Source organism: Epinephelus fuscoguttatus, linkage group LG13 (genome assembly GCF_011397635.1).
Source record: "Epinephelus fuscoguttatus linkage group LG13, E.fuscoguttatus.final_Chr_v1".
In the NCBI taxonomy this organism is placed as follows: domain Eukaryota; kingdom Metazoa; phylum Chordata; class Actinopteri; order Perciformes; family Serranidae; genus Epinephelus; species Epinephelus fuscoguttatus.
Window position 1 is genome coordinate 42865650 of NC_064764.1, and position 19126 is coordinate 42884775.

Here is a 19126-nt window from a genome sequence, read left to right on the forward strand (position 1 = left end):
CTCAGACGGTCGCAGAGGCTCGGTGACAATATGACAATAACACCAACAAAACAATCTGTGTTTCATCTTTAGTTTGATGAAACATGTCGGCTTGTTTCGACGACTGATGTAAGGAAAAACTCAGGTGCTGCAACAAACTGAAATAATGTCAGTTTTCTTCATATCGACATCTCTGAGTGTTCCTGAAGGAGAGAAATTAAAAATACATTTCCCAGTGTTAATCCTGCGTCCTCGTGTTCATTCATCAGTTTTAGGACAAATATGTGTCAAACATTATATCAGAGTGTTTTTACCTCCAAATCTCTGTCTTATCTCTTCCTGTAAAACAGTTTCAAATGTTTAACGACTCATCCTGAACTCAGGGCCGTTCACAAAAGTTCATCCAATCAGAGGAGACTTTGGGTGAATAGTTAGCTGCCCTGGTCATATTAACTGCACTTCACAGCTAACGGAGCGATACGGAGAGAGATAAGACGGCGTGTGTTCAGATATCAGAGCTCCAAACATCTTTGTTTTCATGTCCCGAACAATGTGACACAGGATTAATTCATTCATCTCTCCCTCGTCTTCCTCTAGCTCTAACAACAGGGCTGCGTTCAGCCTCGACAAAACAAAGCCAAACGTTCTCCTGACTGCTGTATCATAGACGACTGGACCTGTTGAGTTTGCTGAAGATGTTTCACCTCTCATCCAAGAGGCTTCTTGAGCTCTAACAGACTGGTGCAGAGTCGCAGGCTGTAAACATCAGAACTGAAGAAGCTTCTGGATGAGAGGTGAAACGCCTTCAACAAACTCAACAGGTCCAGTCGTCGACGATACAACACTGAGGATTACCATGACGACTGAGAATCTTCACCTGCATGTAGCTGAACGTTCTTTCAAACAGAAATCATGGTGTGTTGAACACCCTGTTTTGTCCTGTAAGCTCTCTGCCTTTTATCAGACACACACACACACACTTCTGACACACCTCCACTCACGAGGAAACACACCTCGGAGCCTGATGCACACTCTTGAGAAAACACATTGTTTGTCCCACAAACCAGAACAAAACAGAGCACACCGTTTTCATATTCGGTCCGCACTAAACTCTTAGACCGCTGCCTTTTTAACGCTCCGATCAGATGCAAAGGATTTTAAATCCCTCTTGTAACTGTGCTCCATGCAAATATTCTGTTTCCCAAGAAATATGTCACAGTGAAGACGCTCTGACTGTGCTGCACTTTCAAGACTTTAAACCAACACCACACACACAGACTACCTTAAGGCACCTGACCGATCGTTCCCTAGAGACCAACCCTAACCTCTCTCACACACACACACACACACACACACACACACACACACACACACACACACACACACACACACACACACACACACTGACCTGCAGCTTCCACAGGAAGTCGAGCCTGGCCGTTGACTCCACCTGCTGGGCGTGAAGGTACAGGGCGAGGACGAAGACAGTGATGACCACCGGGGTCACGATCTTCAGAGGAACTTTGGAGTCCACCACACAGCTGGAGGCACACACACACACACACACACACACACACACACACGGTTTTACTATGAGTACCACATCAAACCTACAGGTGTAACAGGAAGTTGGCCTGTGAGGGTGTGAAATGAAAAGTGTGGCACATAAACGAGCGTCCCTCTGGGTCGGGGCTCATTAGCGTTAGCATCTGTTAGCGTCTGTTAGCAGCAGGTCATTGTAATCACATTGTGGCAGCACACTGATAATGATGCTGTTAATGTGATGGTGGAGGTGAAGCTTTGGGGCACCGCAGTGACTCAAGTCTCCATCAGTCTCACCTTGTTCCGTTGATGTGCGGGCTGTGAGGGGAGGAGCAGAGGAGAGCCAATCAGCCAATCAGCCGTCAGAACATCAGGATTTAAACATCACGGCCGTAACAAGACACAGAGAAGAAGACTCACACAAAGTTGACGGCGTTGGCCATCACCAGCAGGTCCTGGTTGTCAAATAGGGTGACTGTGGGCACCTCCATGATGAGGAGGTAGAGCAGCTCGATGAAGAGCATGAGGAAGAGTTTCCCGATGCTGCTGATCTGCAGGAAGACGGAGCACGCCAGCAGGCTGAGCAGCACGCACGAAGAGAAGTACTGAGGGACGGAGACGGAGGTTAGGAAAGGTACGTTTGTTTTTATGTTTGGTCGACAAGCTTTAATTTCTGTAACACAATCCTGACTGAGTCACAGACGCTCTGCTCTGTAATCAACTATTCATCCTGTCCTATTAATAGACACTGTCCTCAAGTGTTTACATGTATGTATGTGTACTTGTTCGTAATGGTTTGTACAAACAACGTGTGTGTACTCACGCTATATATGTGAATGTATAATCTAATTTTGCAGACATTCATTCTGTAGTTGGTGCTGAACATTCTGCTGATCGTTCTGCCTATGAGAGCATTTTTACTTTTGTTCTGTTCTGTCTTCCTTATTTTCATATTGTTCATCTCTGAGGGTGGAGGTAGAGGTGGGATTGGGTGGATGACTTGTACTTGTGTTGATTGGGAAAAGATCTGAAAATCTTTAAATAAAATACATGAAGAAAGGAAACATTAAGCATCATGTTGCTGCATGTTTGGTAGAATACTCTGTGTATTTGGTTATGATGACATGCAGCCAGATTTGCTGACACAGCAGTAAGTTGAATTGAAGTTCTTGTTCTGTTCTCTCTGCATTTTAAACGTCTGCACCAAACCAAGTCACCAGAATAAATGTTGGCATCATACGTTTCTGCAAACCACAGATATGGAACATTCATACGTCGTTATGGAGCTGAGACGTTTAAACAACGCTGTGGTTACAGTGTGGTCAGGTTTGGACATGAAAACCACCTGGTTACAGTTAGGAAGAGATTTTAGCTCATAATAGCTTCTTGTTGTGGCACTGTCCCACTGACAGGAAATGCAGCAGTGTCTCAATAAAACAGCTGCTTTTCGTGGCACTGTCCCCGGTGGAAACACAGCCATGGGTTGTTAAAATCACACACGTGTGGTGGCCAAAGAGCAGCTGGAAACGCTGCGGTAACTCCCTAAATTACAATTGTTTTTGTTGCTTGTTGGTTTCGACCAGAGCTCTGCAGCCTGTCAGACGTCTCGCCGAGGTGCCACATCATCCACCATCCCCTCCACCTCCTGATGACACTGTCAGCTCAGATACTACGTCACTTAAGAAACACTGATATGATACGTATGTAACGTACAACTGGAACATATCTGTAGTTTGCAGGAACATACGATGTATTTTCTCCTGCTCACTGAGCTGCTGTGTCAGTCTGAAGTCTCCTTTGGTTAATGACGCTGCCTAAACATCTGGAACAGGTTTAACTGATCAATATAATCAGTCACAAACGTATCATGGTGGTTAAAATGAATCAGACAAAAGTTTTTCTCATCTGAGTTGAACTTTTAAAAAGTCTCAGTTTCCACCACCTGCAGTAAACCTACACCTGGTTTGCTCCATTTGCCTCCTCCACCTTTTAATATCCACGACACCTCTAAACTCGCCTGTTGAAATATCTCTGTATCTTAGAACAGAGGGTTTAAAGCAGGTGTGACTCAGGTGTACCTCAGGTAAGCTGCAGACGGGGCCGTCGTCTCCACAGGAGCTCTGCTGTGTGTCCAGGCTGTAGTTGAGGAGGTGGGCGTGGCAGGCGTTCACAGCGGCCACACTGATGTTGAGCTCCGTCCTGATGCAGCTCCGCAGGTCCAGGCTGCTGCAGGTGAACTGCAGGAGGTCAGAGGTCAGCGAGGACACGACAGAGGAGAGTCAGTCTTTATGAAACCTGAGATTACAAAACGCTCCAAGCTTTGAAAACTGTCTGAACTTTGTCAGGAGAGGACTCACAATGTTGACGAAAGCAGAGAGAAAGACAATGATGATGGTGAAGACGCCCACCAGGGTGCTGTTGAGTCTGGACTGGACTATCCTCTTAGACAGAGTCTGCAGAGGGACTGGGAAGATCTGCGAGCAGAGCAGGGAGTCATGGGTACAGAGAGTGAGACAGGAGAGCAAGACACAAAGTCAGTCAATCAATTTTTATTCTGATATTTTGATTTGATTTATTTCACGTAGTCTTGCTCATTTTCATCTAACGCCAGAAATCAGCTTCTGAGTGAACATCGGTCACTTTATCTCATCTCTGACACCAGAAATGTAGAAACAGAAGAGATTATTTTAAGACTAAGACAGAGCCGTGACTCATCAGTGAAACATCAACAGCAGCTCCACTGCTCTCAAATCTCTCCTGACCTGTGAGCCGGCGCTGAGAGCAGGAAATGGAAAGATTAAAGGCCTCCTGAGGTTTGTCAGGGAAGATCTGCTCTCTGGCATCATCACAGTTCCTGTTCTCAAAGTGCGCTCAGGTTCTACCACTCACCCCAGTTTACCACACAGAAGAAAGAAAACCTTCCTCACGTTCGCAGCTGTTTTTATAAACAGGTTAAAGGTCTGGCTGCAGACTTCACTTGATGAGCCACACATTCTATAATTACTTTGCAAATTCAGATGAATTATTAAGCAGCATCACAGAGGAGGTGGAGCTGTTGGACTGAACATCAGCACAGCTGTGATTCAGTGGCAGGCTGAGTGTTGAAGATGATCACAGCTCTGCTGATACACAGTCCAACAGCTCCACCTCCTGTATGATATTACTTTTATACAACAAACGCCATTTTCTGATTTGTGAAACTATTTGTGATTTGGCTCCGCCCACACAGATAGTTTGGCAGCTGGACCAGAACTGGACTGTCGCTAAGCAACGTCGCCACAGACCAGCTGCTTTGAGTCATGGAAGCTACATCTGTGTGTTTTCAGTTATTTATCGAGCAGTGAATCAGTCTGTTGACAGTCGCTGTGGTGGAACATGTGTGATGCTCAGCGATGCACACACACTGCTAACAAAGGCAGCGTAGCCCAGGCATAAAAATAAAAAGCCAACATTGACTCAGACTTGACTCGACCCCGTCTCTCCTGTGTGAAAGTCCTGTGCTTCACCCATTCATCCATCATGTCTCACCACCTCTGTGGGCTGTGTCTCTGTTCTTACGACATCATATGACTGTCTGGCCGAACATTCATGAGTTTCTCCTAAATGTACCACTTTGATCTCAGATAATATCAGACTGACGAGTGCTGGCCTGGACTGTGACCTCAGTGCTCTAATCCTAAACCGCCTCCGACGTCAACTGGTCAACATGACAAGTCCTGACCAATCACATCACAAGAGCTGCAGTGTGACTGTTCTCAAACAGAAGAACTTCCTCTGAGGTCAAGAGCAGATTGTGTTTAAGTTTCTGCGTGGCTGACATTATCTGGACTCGAAGCAGCTGATAAAAGACTGAAGACATTTGTCTCTGTGACGTCTGATCCTGAAGTTTCATATCAAGAAACAAGAACCCGTCTCTCTCTGTTCCTGCTGACGTCTCACATATATATATATATATCCTAAAATCACTCCTATGTCTTATTCCTTAAAACAAACGTGTCAGATGTGCAGGAGACGCTCCCATTCATCACCAGCAGACGCTACTCACCCCAAAACAGCAGTACACGGTGGAGACGAACATGACAGCCGTCAGGATAATGAGACAGGTGATGAAGAAGCCGATCATCAGGCCGGAGCTGCAGACGACAGACAGGCCGTCATTATATTCACATTATGTCTGGATCCATGTAATGTTTCAGTGTTTGTCTGTCAGTGTGTGGGCTGCAGCAGCTGCTCCTCTTTATTGTCTCTGACCCTGAGAACATGTAAATATTACTGAGGCATTATGTGTGTGGGCCGGGGGACGGGGGAGACAAGGTGTGAACACAGTGAAAATGATTAAGGAAAACAGAGTGAACAATGAGAGGGAGGAGGCGGCGAGGAGACGAGGGGAGGAGGGACTGTGAGAGGTAAAGACAGGAATAAAAGACGAGAGGGGAGTGGTGAGATGAAAGGATGGAGGAGAAAGGTTAATAAAGAGACCGCCTAAAGAAGATCAATACTGTGAGACGGACAGGAGCAAAGTCTGAGAGCAGGAGAGATAAAAAACAGAGGAGGGCTCGCCTGGGGACAAAATCCAGCAGAGCTCTTTGAATCTGGCTCCTGCTCGGCTGCAATTACACCGATTCTGATTTGATATTCTCTGTTATAACTCATCTATTCAGCTTCATGTGCTACGCTTTTATTTTACTCTGTAATTGTGGTTTTAAGGCTGAAGGTGGAGGAAGCTGGAATAGATTCTGAGAGGACAGAGGACTGAAGAGATGTGCAGGATCTGGGAAGCTACAAAGATTAAAGGCTGAACATCTGGAAGGATCGGCTGCAGCTGACGTGTTACAGAGGATCTCACTGACACCAGCTGCAGCAGACACTGTTTTTAAAGGATGAATTCATTGTTAATGAAATATATAAATACCTTTGTGTCTGACATTTAAAGTCACAGTGTCAGATGTTCAAATGAAAAGTGGCCAAAGTTTCTAATAATGAGGTAAACGTATGCGAGTAAAAACCTCTTCAGATGTTCACTTCAGTCTCTTCTTCTCTGGCTACAGTATGACGTCATATTGTGTCATGAGAGAGAGACAGCACACATGACTTAGACCAGCAGACGTTTTAGCCTTAAGCGGACACACGGATGAGACGACAGTGATAGAGTCACATTACTGTCACCACATTTTTTATCATAGAAACCTGAGCTGGTATTTTGGGGCATATTTCAGTGAAGAATTTAAAACCTAAAATCCTGAGTGTAGTGTTTCAGTGTTGACTCACGGCGGCACGATGACGATCTGGATGAAGCAGATGAAGAGAAAGACGAGGGAGGCGCAGGCCACGTACGCTCCGAACCTGGAGTCCACCTGTTTGGAGTACTGCAGGAGGAACGAGAGGAGGAGGAGGAGAGGGAAACAACAGTTTAATATCAGGCAAACAACTCTTCTTCCTCTCTGTTCCTCTGAAAGCAAAGAAAGAAAGATGCTAAAATCAAGTGCATATAAGAAAACAACTAGAGAACAAACTCTGTCGTGGTTACGTCAGCGCAGTTTTGGATGTTCTGGATCCACAGTTTCTGTACGCAGCAGCGCTGAACTCTGCACACATCTGTCAGGAAACTTTAACGTCTTCAGTTTTCAGCTGCTCAAATCTCACAAAAATAAAAACCTGAATCAGACAAGAGCCTGACTATCTGATTCTTATCTGCATCCGTTTGTGAAGACTTCAGACTTGACTTGGACGTGAGAGTGAAACCTGAAGCATTCTGGGGGGTTTTCTCAGGCTGATATTGATTGCCTTCAAAATGATCCACAGCACTGACATCTCTGTTCTGTAATTTAACTGCTGCAGATTCTCATGTATTATTTATAAAAACCTGCATCTAAATATTCAGTGTCAGATCAGATCAAAGTTAAAGAAATCTCTCCGCAGCCTTCGGCCAGAATCGACTAAATTAACTAGGAAATAAATGAAACACCATCACACACCTGAAGACCAGGTTGTTTTCCTTATTTCATTAAATTTCATAGACTCGACACTCTATCTGACTCATTAAACAGCTCTGCAGCTTCCTGGTCTGAAGCGAGGCTCCGACAGCTGCTGGTCGCTGCATCATTATCATGTTGTCCTGTCTGGGGTCAAACTGAGGGTCAAACTGAGGGTCAAACTGAGGGTCAAACTGAGGATCTGGGGAATGATGAGGCGTCATACGGGCTCAGGTACGGCCCGGGGCAGCGGCTATCTGACTGAGCTGCTGCAGCTCGTATGTGTGGTGTTCACACAGACAGCGTTGTTGCTGCTGCCTGTCAGCCCTGTGCTTCCACACTGAGTTCTCCTTTGATAATGGCCACCAATACTTCACAATAAAAGCCTCATGAACTAATGAAGGGCTTCTGTTCATTTCATAAATATTTGGAGGATATTTTCCAAATATTTTCAGACGTTTATTTATATTTTTTTCCAACATTTATCAACTTTTTTTGGAGCAAGTGCACGACTTGCTGGAATTGAAGGCGGGGCCTCTTCAGTGATGCACACCTGGGCACTCACTAGCCTGCTCTAATGTGTGTTCACCAAAGCGAGAGAGAAGCCTCGCCTCTGACTTGGACCCGCCCTACCAAGGAAGCACCCGTGACCTTGAGAAGCAGCACCTGTAAAGAGGCTGAGCAGAGTGAACAGGTAGTGAGGTGATGTCATCCACAGCAGACCTGACGCTCACAGAAAGTCTTTCAGAGCTGCTCCAAGTCTTCACTTCCTGACGTTTCTCTCTCAACAGGAACAAAGTGAAACTTGAAAACAGGACTCGACTACTTTCCTGTTTTCCCCAAACTGCTCTGCAGCGACCTGAGCTCTGACCTCTCCTCTCAGCCTGTCCTTCACTGTCTGAAGCAGTTCGCTTCCTCCTTCCTTCAGCAGCTGTCTCTTCCTCCTTTAAACCCACTTCCTCCCTCTCTGTGTTTGACTTTGCTTTGACTGACTTCCTCAGGGGACAGAAAAGAGCGAGAGGGAGGAGAGCTTTTTGCACAGGGAAGATTGCTTGTCACGGCCAATTATTTGCTGCTATATTGGCAGTGTGTGTCACTGTGTGTGTGTGTGTGTGTGTGTGTGTGTGTGTGTGTGTGTGTGTGTGTGTGCGTGCTAACCTTTTTCTCCAGGTCAGGCTCTCTGAAGGTGAGCAGGAACTTCTTGACGTGTTCGGAGCGCAGCCGGTCGATGCTGCGTGCGTCGATGGCGCGGCCCAGGAACTCGTCCACCTCGTCCTCGGGGTTTAGGTTCTCCTGCGTGTTTCTGAAAATGAAATGTCTGAATGACACAAGATGAGAGCAGGTGACATTTACATCTCAGGCTCTTGAGACTTTACTGCAGCTCAGACAAAGCTGCAGACGAGCAGCTGATTCTCTTCTCAGGAACAAATCATGTGTAATTGTTGTGAGGCCACTCAAGCAGCCCACCCTGAGGTGCTCCAACATTAGCTAATCATACGCACAGTGAAAAGGAGCAATTGACCCAAAAACACCAGCAATCCCCTCAAAGCAAAAAGACTCTGATGAGCCGGTTCATTTAGGAATAATAACAGTCTGCAAAGTGTCTCTTAGAGTGATTGAAATTCCTCCAGCCTGGATGACAGGCGCTAATCAGCTGATGGATGTCATTCTTCTGTGATCACAGTGATTAGACGCGAGTGTGTGACGCTGGTGTTTTTGATGGGAAGAGAACCTGATCTGTGTTGGATGTGTCGTGTGTTTCATGACTTCATTGTGACGTCTGACCTTCACTCTGCAGAGTTAAAGTCCAATACTCACTCTCCTTTAGCATCTGGCCTCTGCTGAGTCCTGAGGGAAATCACTGGCTCTTTAGCTCCGAAATGCTGCGCTGTGTTCAACAGCTCATCTCAGACTGTGTCAGTCTGCAGCCTGGTGCTGAGCAGGTAGCGTACAATAGGTCTTTAAAGCCTTCTCAGAGTAAAGCGCTCCCTGCTGCAGCCAAGAACAAAACTATTGGACCTTTTTGGCTGCAGGAACTTTCTCAGGGGACGAGAGAGCTTTTGAGGAACTTAATGCATTTCAAAGAGCCTGAAAGTATCTGCTTAGGGATGGTACTGTCTGAACGTACAGGAGCTCTGTGTTTGCAGGGATGACTGTTGCTGATTGGTCAAACACACACAGCACGGCTGCTTCAACACGTGAACACTTCATTCATAAAACAATGAAGTTGTGTGGACGTGCACCACTCCTGTCAAACTTCATCACCTGTCTGCTAATATTCCTGATGGTTGGACGAAGCGTCTCCATCTCACCGTCTATGGGAGCGTACAAAGATTCAAAACGTCTAGAGAGAAGTTAGAAGAGTTTGTGTCAGACTCTGTGGTGCTGCTGTCACACGCAGCTCTTTTGAACAAACACAGTAAGAGATGCTACAAACGCTCCTGTCCACAGTCAGCTTCTTACCCTCCAGGCCACTTTTTGCTGTTTGGGGTCACCCCTAAATAAAGTCTTAATCCTTGACAATAAAACTTTGACTTGGTGGCAGAGACGTTTTATTTGTCGCAGTTAAAGAGTCTTTCTTCACTCCTGCATCATGTGCCTGCAGTCAGGGTTCACATTGAGGGTGTGACTCTGGTCAGAGATAAGTCTCTGAGTCCGTCTAATCAAACACTTTATAAATAGACTGAATACGTGACGGCAGACGATGACGACGCTCCGACTGCAGCAGACCACTCACACTAAGCTGTGATATTGTTTCAGTGATGCTTTCTATTCGAGCACGATGAAAACACAGCGTGTACTTCCTGTCAAAGCCACAGAGCCGTCAGTCTGCATGAGAAGCAGGATCTGTGCTGCAGCCCGGAGCAGAGGCTGTCAGCGTGGACACTGCGGCTCAGTGTGATGTCACAACAAACTCACAGATACACAACAGTTTGGGAGAAGAAGAAGAGGAGGAGGAGGAAGACTTCTTTATAAATGACTGCAGCTCTTTGATGGCTGACAGCCTGCAGGCTAAACCTCCCCTCTGTCTCGTCTCTGGATGAGAAAGTCACTGCACCACTTCATGAACATCTCCGGCTGACAGCGTTCGACTTGGACGATGTCGTCTCTGGATTCAGACTGAATGACGTCAGCTCTTTCTGAGCTCTGAGAGAACTTCATCACAAGTACAAACACTGCCACACACACGAGTCACATTAAGCTGGATGCACATTAGCAGCAGGTAGCAGCTGTACAACCTGCCATGACGCTTATCAAGGTTTCCATAGCAACACGAGATGATGTGAAGCGTTCAACAGAGGTTACAACGTGTGTTGCTGCATCGCTCACAAAATCTGCAAAATGATTTGCCAGCACAAATCATGAGGACAAATAACAGACTCAGAAACTGTGTCGACAATCTGAGGTTCAAACTGATCAGTTAGAACAATAATGGCTGAAGCTTTAATCACACCATGACTGTGTTGTTTTAAAAGCCTTGAAAATAAGCAACCATCAAAGTTCTACCTCAAAGTTCAACTCTGTCACGGCGTGACACCAAGAAGAAACACCCACCGAGCTGCAGACACTGTTCAACACCAACAAACAACTAAAACAGCTGTTTTTCCCTGAGACATCTCTGCGTCTCCAACACATCTTAAGCCACCAAACACAGTGTTTTTAGAATGTGCGTTCAGTTTTAGGGACAGCTGAACGTTCATTACACTGCAGAGAAATACAATCAATAGCTTAACAACATGTAAAACATCAGAAATAATTTCACATATTAACATGAGGCCGACACTTCAGATACATGTTGGTCTTATTTTATATTGACACTGACATGTAAAAAACAGACATGAACAAACCAACACGCAGACGGACAGACAGAAAGTCACATTTACAAATAATGAAAAACATAATCTCCCCCAAGCCGTGACACTATTTGACCTCACCTGTGTCTGACAGGTGAGCACTCACAGCTCTCCACAGTCTCTCTCCTCTGTAGCTTTATAGTCACACTGCAACATGTGTGTGCACTGCTGCTCAGAACCAAGCACACACATTTTATTACAAGCTCTGCCTCCTCTCTCACTGTGATGTGTTTATAGTTTTTACTCCTGCAACTCTGATATCATCATTTTTAGTCCTCTGTATTTTATTTTGATCTGTTTTTGTCTTCTCACATTTACATGTATGTTACTGCACACACACTGTTGGATTACTTGCTGCTGTGACACAAGAATGTCCCAGTTTGGGATCAGTGACGTTCTATCTGATCTAAAACTAATCATCAGTGTAAAGTTACTTCGTATGTGTCTTTAAAGCATCAAACTGCAGGTGCTCCTCATACAGAATGTACCTTACAGCCTCCCGTAGGTGCTTCAGTGACTTAATGTCTCCATCTGTGTTAAGTTCATGCTCCTGAGTAAACTGGTCTTTACCTCAGACACCAAGTCTCTCGTAACACTTAGTAGTGTGTGTGTGTGTGTGTGTGTGTGTGTGTGAGTTAACACAGTGAGCTCACACCAAAAACAAGCTCCTGTGGCCGTCCCACAGTCTGACTCCTCCCACAGTGTAATCTGATCCCAGATCGATGTCTGACCCGACACCTGACTCAGGTACAGTCTCACCAGTCATTAACTCTGACTCTCCTTCAGTCGTTAACAGAGTCGATTACACTTCCTGTCAGGGATCATGTTGGTTATTGATTTCAAAGTGGCCTCATTGATTCTTCTTCCTCACTTCTTTACTAAAGATCTCTGCTGCTGTCAGAACACGTCACAGCAAACAGCCACAGAGACGATGAAGATGAAGACGGGAGGAAGGACAGTAACGTAGAGATACAGTTAGTACTCACTTGTCTTTGGGGTCTTCAAATCCCTGCAAGACAGAAAAGAGGGAAACAATTAGCTGCAGAAACACCTGGGAACTTGTTTATACGTGACTGAACCAGACTGTTTGACTCCACCCCTCATTATCCATCTGCAAAACTGGCCATAGCTTAAAATCTACAGACGCCTTTTTGCCACAATAATCTTTCTAAGTTCCTTCTTTTTTTAGGAACAGACACATAGCTCACCATCAACTTAACTCATAAAGCTGAAACTGCAGCCTGATATTTTACACACACACACACCCATCATGAGAAAGCTCTGATCAAAGTATGTGTTGAGTAAAAGTCGCATGAAACAGAAGAACGTGTGTTTAAGAGACATCCAGCACCAGTGTCTGGTGTTCTACAGCTTAATCATCTAAAAACCAGGAGGTGGGGAGTGATGGGGGGTTTGGGGAGTGATGGGGGGTTTGGGGAGTGATGGGGGGTTTGGGGAGTGTAACTGGAGGGCAGGAGATACACTCCGATAAGTGCTCATGACAAACAGTCCAAAATCTGAACACCCCCTGAAGTCTGGTCCAGCATTAGTGGGCGGCTCTAACTGGGAGTGAGGGTGGACTTTGGCAGGTGACGCAGAACATGATGTAGACCTGGCTCTGGATTTGGATTCATCAGAGGAGCATGAAGGAGACCAGGAGCTCCTCTCAGTTTCTCCTCCCTCGTCGTCACTCAGCGCTGCTCGCAGCACTTTCAGACACATTTCCTACAAAGATTTTGACTGTTCTGAATCACTGGAACTCAAATAGCTTCAAATATTGTCAGGACAAAATATGCAATTTAAACTCGGCCAGGACGCAGACGTCCTCGCTCCCCTCCTCCTCTGTTAAATGGTATCTCCCAGGCGCATACGTCATCAAACCATGTGATGTTTGGTATTGCCGGATTCAGGAAGCTCTCGACTTTTCAAAAATAACATCGTTTTTCTTTTATTTATTATGTATTTGGCACCAGAGCAGCCTAAACACACACAGTCCAAAATCACTATGAGTGGTGACAAGTCATGTCATGCCGTTTTTCGACGGGAAAAGTTAAAGGATTACTCGCGATCTTATGTGGAGCTGTTAGCGGGGACTTAGCTGGTTTATAAAAGGTAAGAGTCTCACTCCTACCACTATTTTTGGCTGAGATACACCGTCTAGAAAGTGGGATCATAACTTTCACATTTCATATGGCTTTATTTGGTGATATTTGATGGTGTTTCTGTGTCATAAACAACATCAGCTATCATAATCACACCTGATTTCAATAAGGTACAATGTTTGAAGCTGGCTGAGTGTTGTTTGATCACTGATAGTACTGTTTTGAAGCAGAGTGACCCACTTGTCATTTGGAGCTCCGCCTGGATCTTCTCATGGTAAAAACACTGTAGAATGGTCATACTTTGAGCAGTCTTCTTCAAATTTGAAACAAGTGTTCATTGATAGTGTGCCTACAGCCCCACAGTGTCATTTACCTGCTCAGATGAAGCCACAGACAGTTATTCATCCTGAAACACATTTTTTATTTTATTTTAGGCAAAATCTTCAACTTGTTACTGACTTCAGAGGCCCATTACTCTGTCTCTGTATCACCTAGAGTGTTTCTGACACTTTCACAAGAAACTTCAGGGAGTTTTCTTTCTGGCAAGACCTCATGCATGCATGTAGTCAGAGCGGTTCAGAAGCTACAGTCATTTTAATTTGGGTTTGTCATTTTAGGCGTTTTTGCTACAAAATGGGGGTGGATCACTTTGGGCTCTAGAAACTTGTGATGAGCATCTAAAATTTCACGTATGATATTTTACAGACAGTATCTATTAAATCATGAATAAAAGAAAGAAACAGCTTCAGTCTGACTCATCCGTAGAAAACTGTTTCCATTCGTTCAGCTGATGAACGCCACAGTTTAAGCTTGTACATCAGTTATACAGCTGCAGTACATTCATTTCATTTAAACAGATGAAAATATAATTCATACCAAAACATTTAGTTCTGATGGTGCAATAACTCCCACTGTTACAAACCATTTTAATCTCCCACACAATATTTTTGTGAATTAAATTCTCCAGCCGACCCGATTCTCCTCTGATTGCTCATCAGCTTCTTCAATAATTGTCAGATTCATCACTCACTCTATAATTTAGAAAATAACTGTTCCTGCAAGTGTGATGATGCAATAAGCAGTCTGAGACGATGAAATAAAACAGGAGGTTTGGGGGGAACGGTTCCCTGCAGCGAGAAGCAAGTGAGCAGAAAAACAATCAAGCAGGTGTTTTCTAAAGATGAAAGATGTTTGCGTCAAACTGGGCTGAAGATTGTCACCAGTCTATTCTTATCTCAGCCAGTCTGGGCTCCACACAGCACGACACACACACACACACACACACACACACACACACACACACACACACGCACACACACTGTGGTCAGCAGGTAATTATTATAACAAGTACTGGAGTTCTGGAGTTTGTCTTCAGATCAGATCACGGCAGAAAAGAAATGAAATGTGAAGGAGGTGAAAAACAGAAGTCACAGAGTCGAATCACAGACGAGTTTCACTTGGTGGTTTTTCTTTTCTCTACAAACGCACCTGACTGAAAAGCAAAAAGGTTCATATTCAAACCATGGAGGGATTAATGGGCGGGTCCACTGGGTCCACTGGGACCACTGGGACCAGGCTCAGGGGCCCAAACTGTCAGAGACTGGCCCTCTCTGGCCCCCTGTGGCCCCCTGTGGCCCCTGGTCTGGGCCCCATAGGCCTGTTCAGAGATCCATCTCACATCTAATGTGACTCTGCAGCTCCCTCTGCTGGACAAACACACCAACGTCAGTGCTGCAGGAGCACAGCTGGTTTCTACAGGCACAGACTCAAAGTTACGACTAACAGTGATGTATTTCCATTATCAATGCAACTGTGGATTATTGTCTCTGTTAATCGATTAATCAAGTGTCTATACACATGTCAGATAACAGTGAAAAATGTCTGTTACAGTGTGTTAGAGTCCGAGGTGACGTCTTCAAATGTCTTGTTTTGTCTGACCAACAGATATATTCACTTTACTGCCACGTGTCACAGAGAAAAGGAGATTATCCTCACAGGTATGAACCATTAAATATGTCATTAATTTATCCTGTCACATGAGAGCAGGTGAATACACAGCAGTAACACATGTGTGAAGTGGTGGACACTTCATAATCAGTCATTCACAGTCAGCTGCTCAGCTCCATCAGAAGAAGCACAACATCCACCCATGACTCCTCCTCCCTCCCCTGTATCCTGCCCTCTGTGTGTCTCTGTGTGTCTTTGACTCCTCTCCGTAACTCGCTTTATCATCACAGCCTGGTGGGTGATTAATGAGCGGCTCAGAGAAAGAGGAGGACAGAGTGATGGGCAGGGTGGAGGATGAAGAAGAGGAGAATAAAGTTGATGTCAGAAGTGCTACTGCAAACTTTAAAAAGGCTCTGTGAGTCGGAGCGGAAAGAACACACACACACACACACACACACACACAAACAAAGAGAACACATCTCAGCAGCTGACGTGATGTCAGCAGCAATAATTGAACGTACTCATCCAGGACGACACACGATCGGCCTGCTCTGGTTTGTGTTGAGGCTCAGCAGCTGTCACAGGTCGACTGTACATCAGTCTGACGTCTCTGGTTTTCTCTCAGTGTGGTGGAGTCTCTGTTTGTTGTTGCTCAGGTGTGTCAGCTGTTGCTAACCAGCCACATGTTGCTGCATTCATCACAAACAGAGCTGCGGTCCACAGAGAATATATCAGCTAATAATCATAAACACACAATGATCCATACAGATGCTTAAAGGTCGGGTTCAGTGTCAGCAAAGCGTTCAAGAGGCGGAGAAGAAATGATGCTAACAGTTTAGCCTCCTGCTAACTGGAGCCAAACGTTAACAGCTGCAGCTTCATGTTCACGTTTATGTAGCTAACGTTAGCTAAAGCCTCAAATCACTGTGTCCTCCACCTCACTCCCTGCTGCTACAGAGCACCTCACCAGGACGAGAGCAGAGAGCAGCTACAGACCATGCCACAGTTCCCAGTTCCCCTTTAACCTGTGCTTTTGTTTAGTCAGTATGGAGGTGAAATAATTAAATGCCATCTCTTTATAACGACTCACTCCTGCACACTGGTTTTATTTGAGTCATTTTTCTGACCATGTGACTCCTCTGAATTAGTATTATTGTTTTGATGAGCAGCAGTGTGACAGAAATTCTCCCCATAATAGATTCACTGAGAGGAGGCTGAGAATAAACAACTCTATGTGTGTGTGTGTGTGTGTGTGTGTGTGTGTGTGTGTGTGTGTGTGTGTGTGTGTGCATCCATTCACTGAGTGAGTCACTGTTTGCAGGGTCGGCTCAGCAGCGAGAGCTTCAGCACATAAATTAAAATCAATCTCAATATGGTCACATGACTCTGCTGCTGCCGCCGCTATGTTTCAGACTGAAGTTTAGAGGATGGGGGTCTTAACCCACCTGTGCCCCACCTGTGCCCCACCTGTGCCCCACCTGTGCCCCACCTCACCCCTCTTTCTGTACAAGAGGCAGAGTGGACCAACATGTCTCTGCGGTGCTTGCAGCCGCCCACGTGTAGCTGTGGTGTCCCTGAGAGCCTCTCAGAGCTGAGGTGAGGTGTGAGAGGCAGAGTAAAGGACCAGTGTGACACCAGAAAAATTAAACAAGCGTAATAACACTATCCCTCACCTGTGTGTTAGCTGTGGACCTTTTTCACTGTTTTTGGGAACGAGACAAAGTGACAGAGTGCTGGCAGGAAAACAAACAAGCTCTGGAGAAGATACTGAGCGTACAAGTAACACTGGAGCTAAAGTTGCACTGGACGCAGACGCACTGAGAGCTGAACGCACGGAGACTTTTTAAGATGCCTGTCTCTCTGGTCTCCTGCAGACTGAGGGGAGGAGAGTCTGCAACACACACAGCTTGTTTGACGGGGAGAAGCGGGGTCACCTGGGGAGGGGATGGCGTCACAGCTAGCCGCTTAAAGGCAGGCGGCCCACCTTTTGAACCTACTCCAGAGAAGGTCCATTTCTGCCACTGCTCAGCGTGGCGCGGTGCGTCAGATAATAGAAACGTAAATCACTGCTGCACGGCCAGAAGTGAGAGTGGAAACAACACTGAGAAGTGTAACAGCAGCTCTTTAAATCAGAGGGTCAGGACAGTTTTCAGTTGACATTTTTAAATGTTCCTCACCATCCTCTTCATCTCCTTGGACACCTGGTTTCCTCCCAGGTGGTTGTAGAAGGGTCGGTCGGTCCAGTGGCCGCTGTTGTGTGTGACAGAGTTGGTCCTCTGTCGGTTCATTTTGGCGATCATGGCCTTCTCCTCTTTCTGTCAGAAACACAGACACAGAAACATCACAACAGATTCATTGACATGCTGAGGAACGATAGATAAAGGTTATTCACAGACATTAAATCTCTTGCTGGAGTTCAGGTTGGTTGGTTTGGGGCGACTGAGTGTGTATTTCCTCGTCATACTGTGAGAGGCAGTATTTACGCACTGAGGGAAACAGAATCCATTTCTGCCTCTGGTTCTGTGTTTAAAGATGTTCTCTACAGATACGATCTATAACTATTTTAGCTCCTACAGATCTGATACTGGAACCACACACTGGCTCCAGGATGTATCTTTCAAACATAGAAATAAAAGCAGGAACCAAAATAATTAGAGTGTACAATCTCTCCTCTGTGTCGGAGCATGAGCAACAAACTGAGAGGAAGATATCACTTCACATGACGGGCTATCTATAGTCGCAGCTTGTGATCGCGCTGCAGGACAAAGACAGACGATAAAAGCGGTCCAGTCATAAACAAGCCGAAGCTCCTGCAGTGAGGCGGAGATGAACTCAGTCCTCTCTGAGACTCCGTTCACATGGGACTGAATCCCACTTCATACACACTGATACGAGCCGTACGGACGGCTGTGTGTTTTTAAAGATAGCTCCATCAGGACACAGCTTTAGCTTTGGTTATCATCATGTACTAAAAACATTCTCCTCTTGACAATAATTCAGACACCCACACACTGATGCTCTCTGTGGATTTCTGGAAAGTTGCTTTGTGTTGTTTCAAGCCTGAACACAAACGTACCATCAGCCCTCTGCTGCACAGCAAAACACTGCCTGGTTATGATGGCGTCGTACATGAGACTGTAACATGTTTTTAAAGCTTAGTGTTTTACTCATTTTAATCCATAAACAGTCACTCTTGATTTCAGATTTTACCCTGATTTAGTTTGTAATAACTAAAAAGTTGTGTTGCTGCTGCAGGTGATGATTTTCAGCATGTTATGGAGTATGTCACATGTTACCTCTCTCCACACAGACTGTTTACCTGCCGTTCAGTCGTGATTAACAAAATTATGTGCTGTCACCTACAGATTCTGCACATACATGCAGTGTCTGTGTTTACAGAGTCTGGCTGGTGGAGAAAATAAAACCAGCAGCTGGAGAGTCAGTTATTTTTCTGAGGAGTTGATGGAGACCAAAAAGGATCTTGACGGCAAGTGACAGCTGGACTTACATTCATCAAGTGGACAGAAACATGACTCCAGTGGGATAAAGAACACTGTGTAATTGTGAATGTGTGTAATGTTTGTCGAGTTCTTCTGCCATCTAATGGTTATAAATTACTGACTGCAGCTCTTTTTACATGCACGATGTGGTGAACAGATGAGACACAGCGCGATACAGTGAGACACAGTGAGACACAGCGAGACACAGTGCGACACAGTGAGACACAGTG

The 19126-nt window shown here is 45.5% G+C and overlaps 1 protein-coding gene across 2 annotated transcripts in view; it reads right to left on the reverse strand.

Annotated features, from left to right (window-relative positions):
• adcy5 (adenylate cyclase 5) overlaps window positions 1–19126 on the reverse strand; it is a 110375-nt gene that overhangs the window by 5719 nt on the left and 85530 nt on the right. Inside the window, exons 8-17 of one of the 2 annotated variants that reach the window (XM_049594056.1) lie at window positions 17574–17711; window positions 12334–12356; window positions 8652–8796; window positions 6790–6887; window positions 5567–5654; window positions 3879–3995; window positions 3600–3758; window positions 1942–2126; window positions 1819–1839; window positions 1388–1520 (exon numbers count right to left, since the gene is read on the reverse strand). In XM_049594056.1, the coding sequence (XP_049450013.1) occupies window positions 1388–1520; window positions 1819–1839; window positions 1942–2126; window positions 3600–3758; window positions 3879–3995; window positions 5567–5654; window positions 6790–6887; window positions 8652–8796; window positions 12334–12356; window positions 17574–17711 (1107 nt within the window). Of the gene's footprint in view, window positions 1–1387; window positions 1521–1818; window positions 1840–1941; window positions 2127–3599; window positions 3759–3878; window positions 3996–5566; window positions 5655–6789; window positions 6888–8651; window positions 8812–12333; window positions 12357–17573; window positions 17712–19126 lie in introns of both variants that reach the window. The other variant, XM_049594055.1, reaches the window with a different exon arrangement.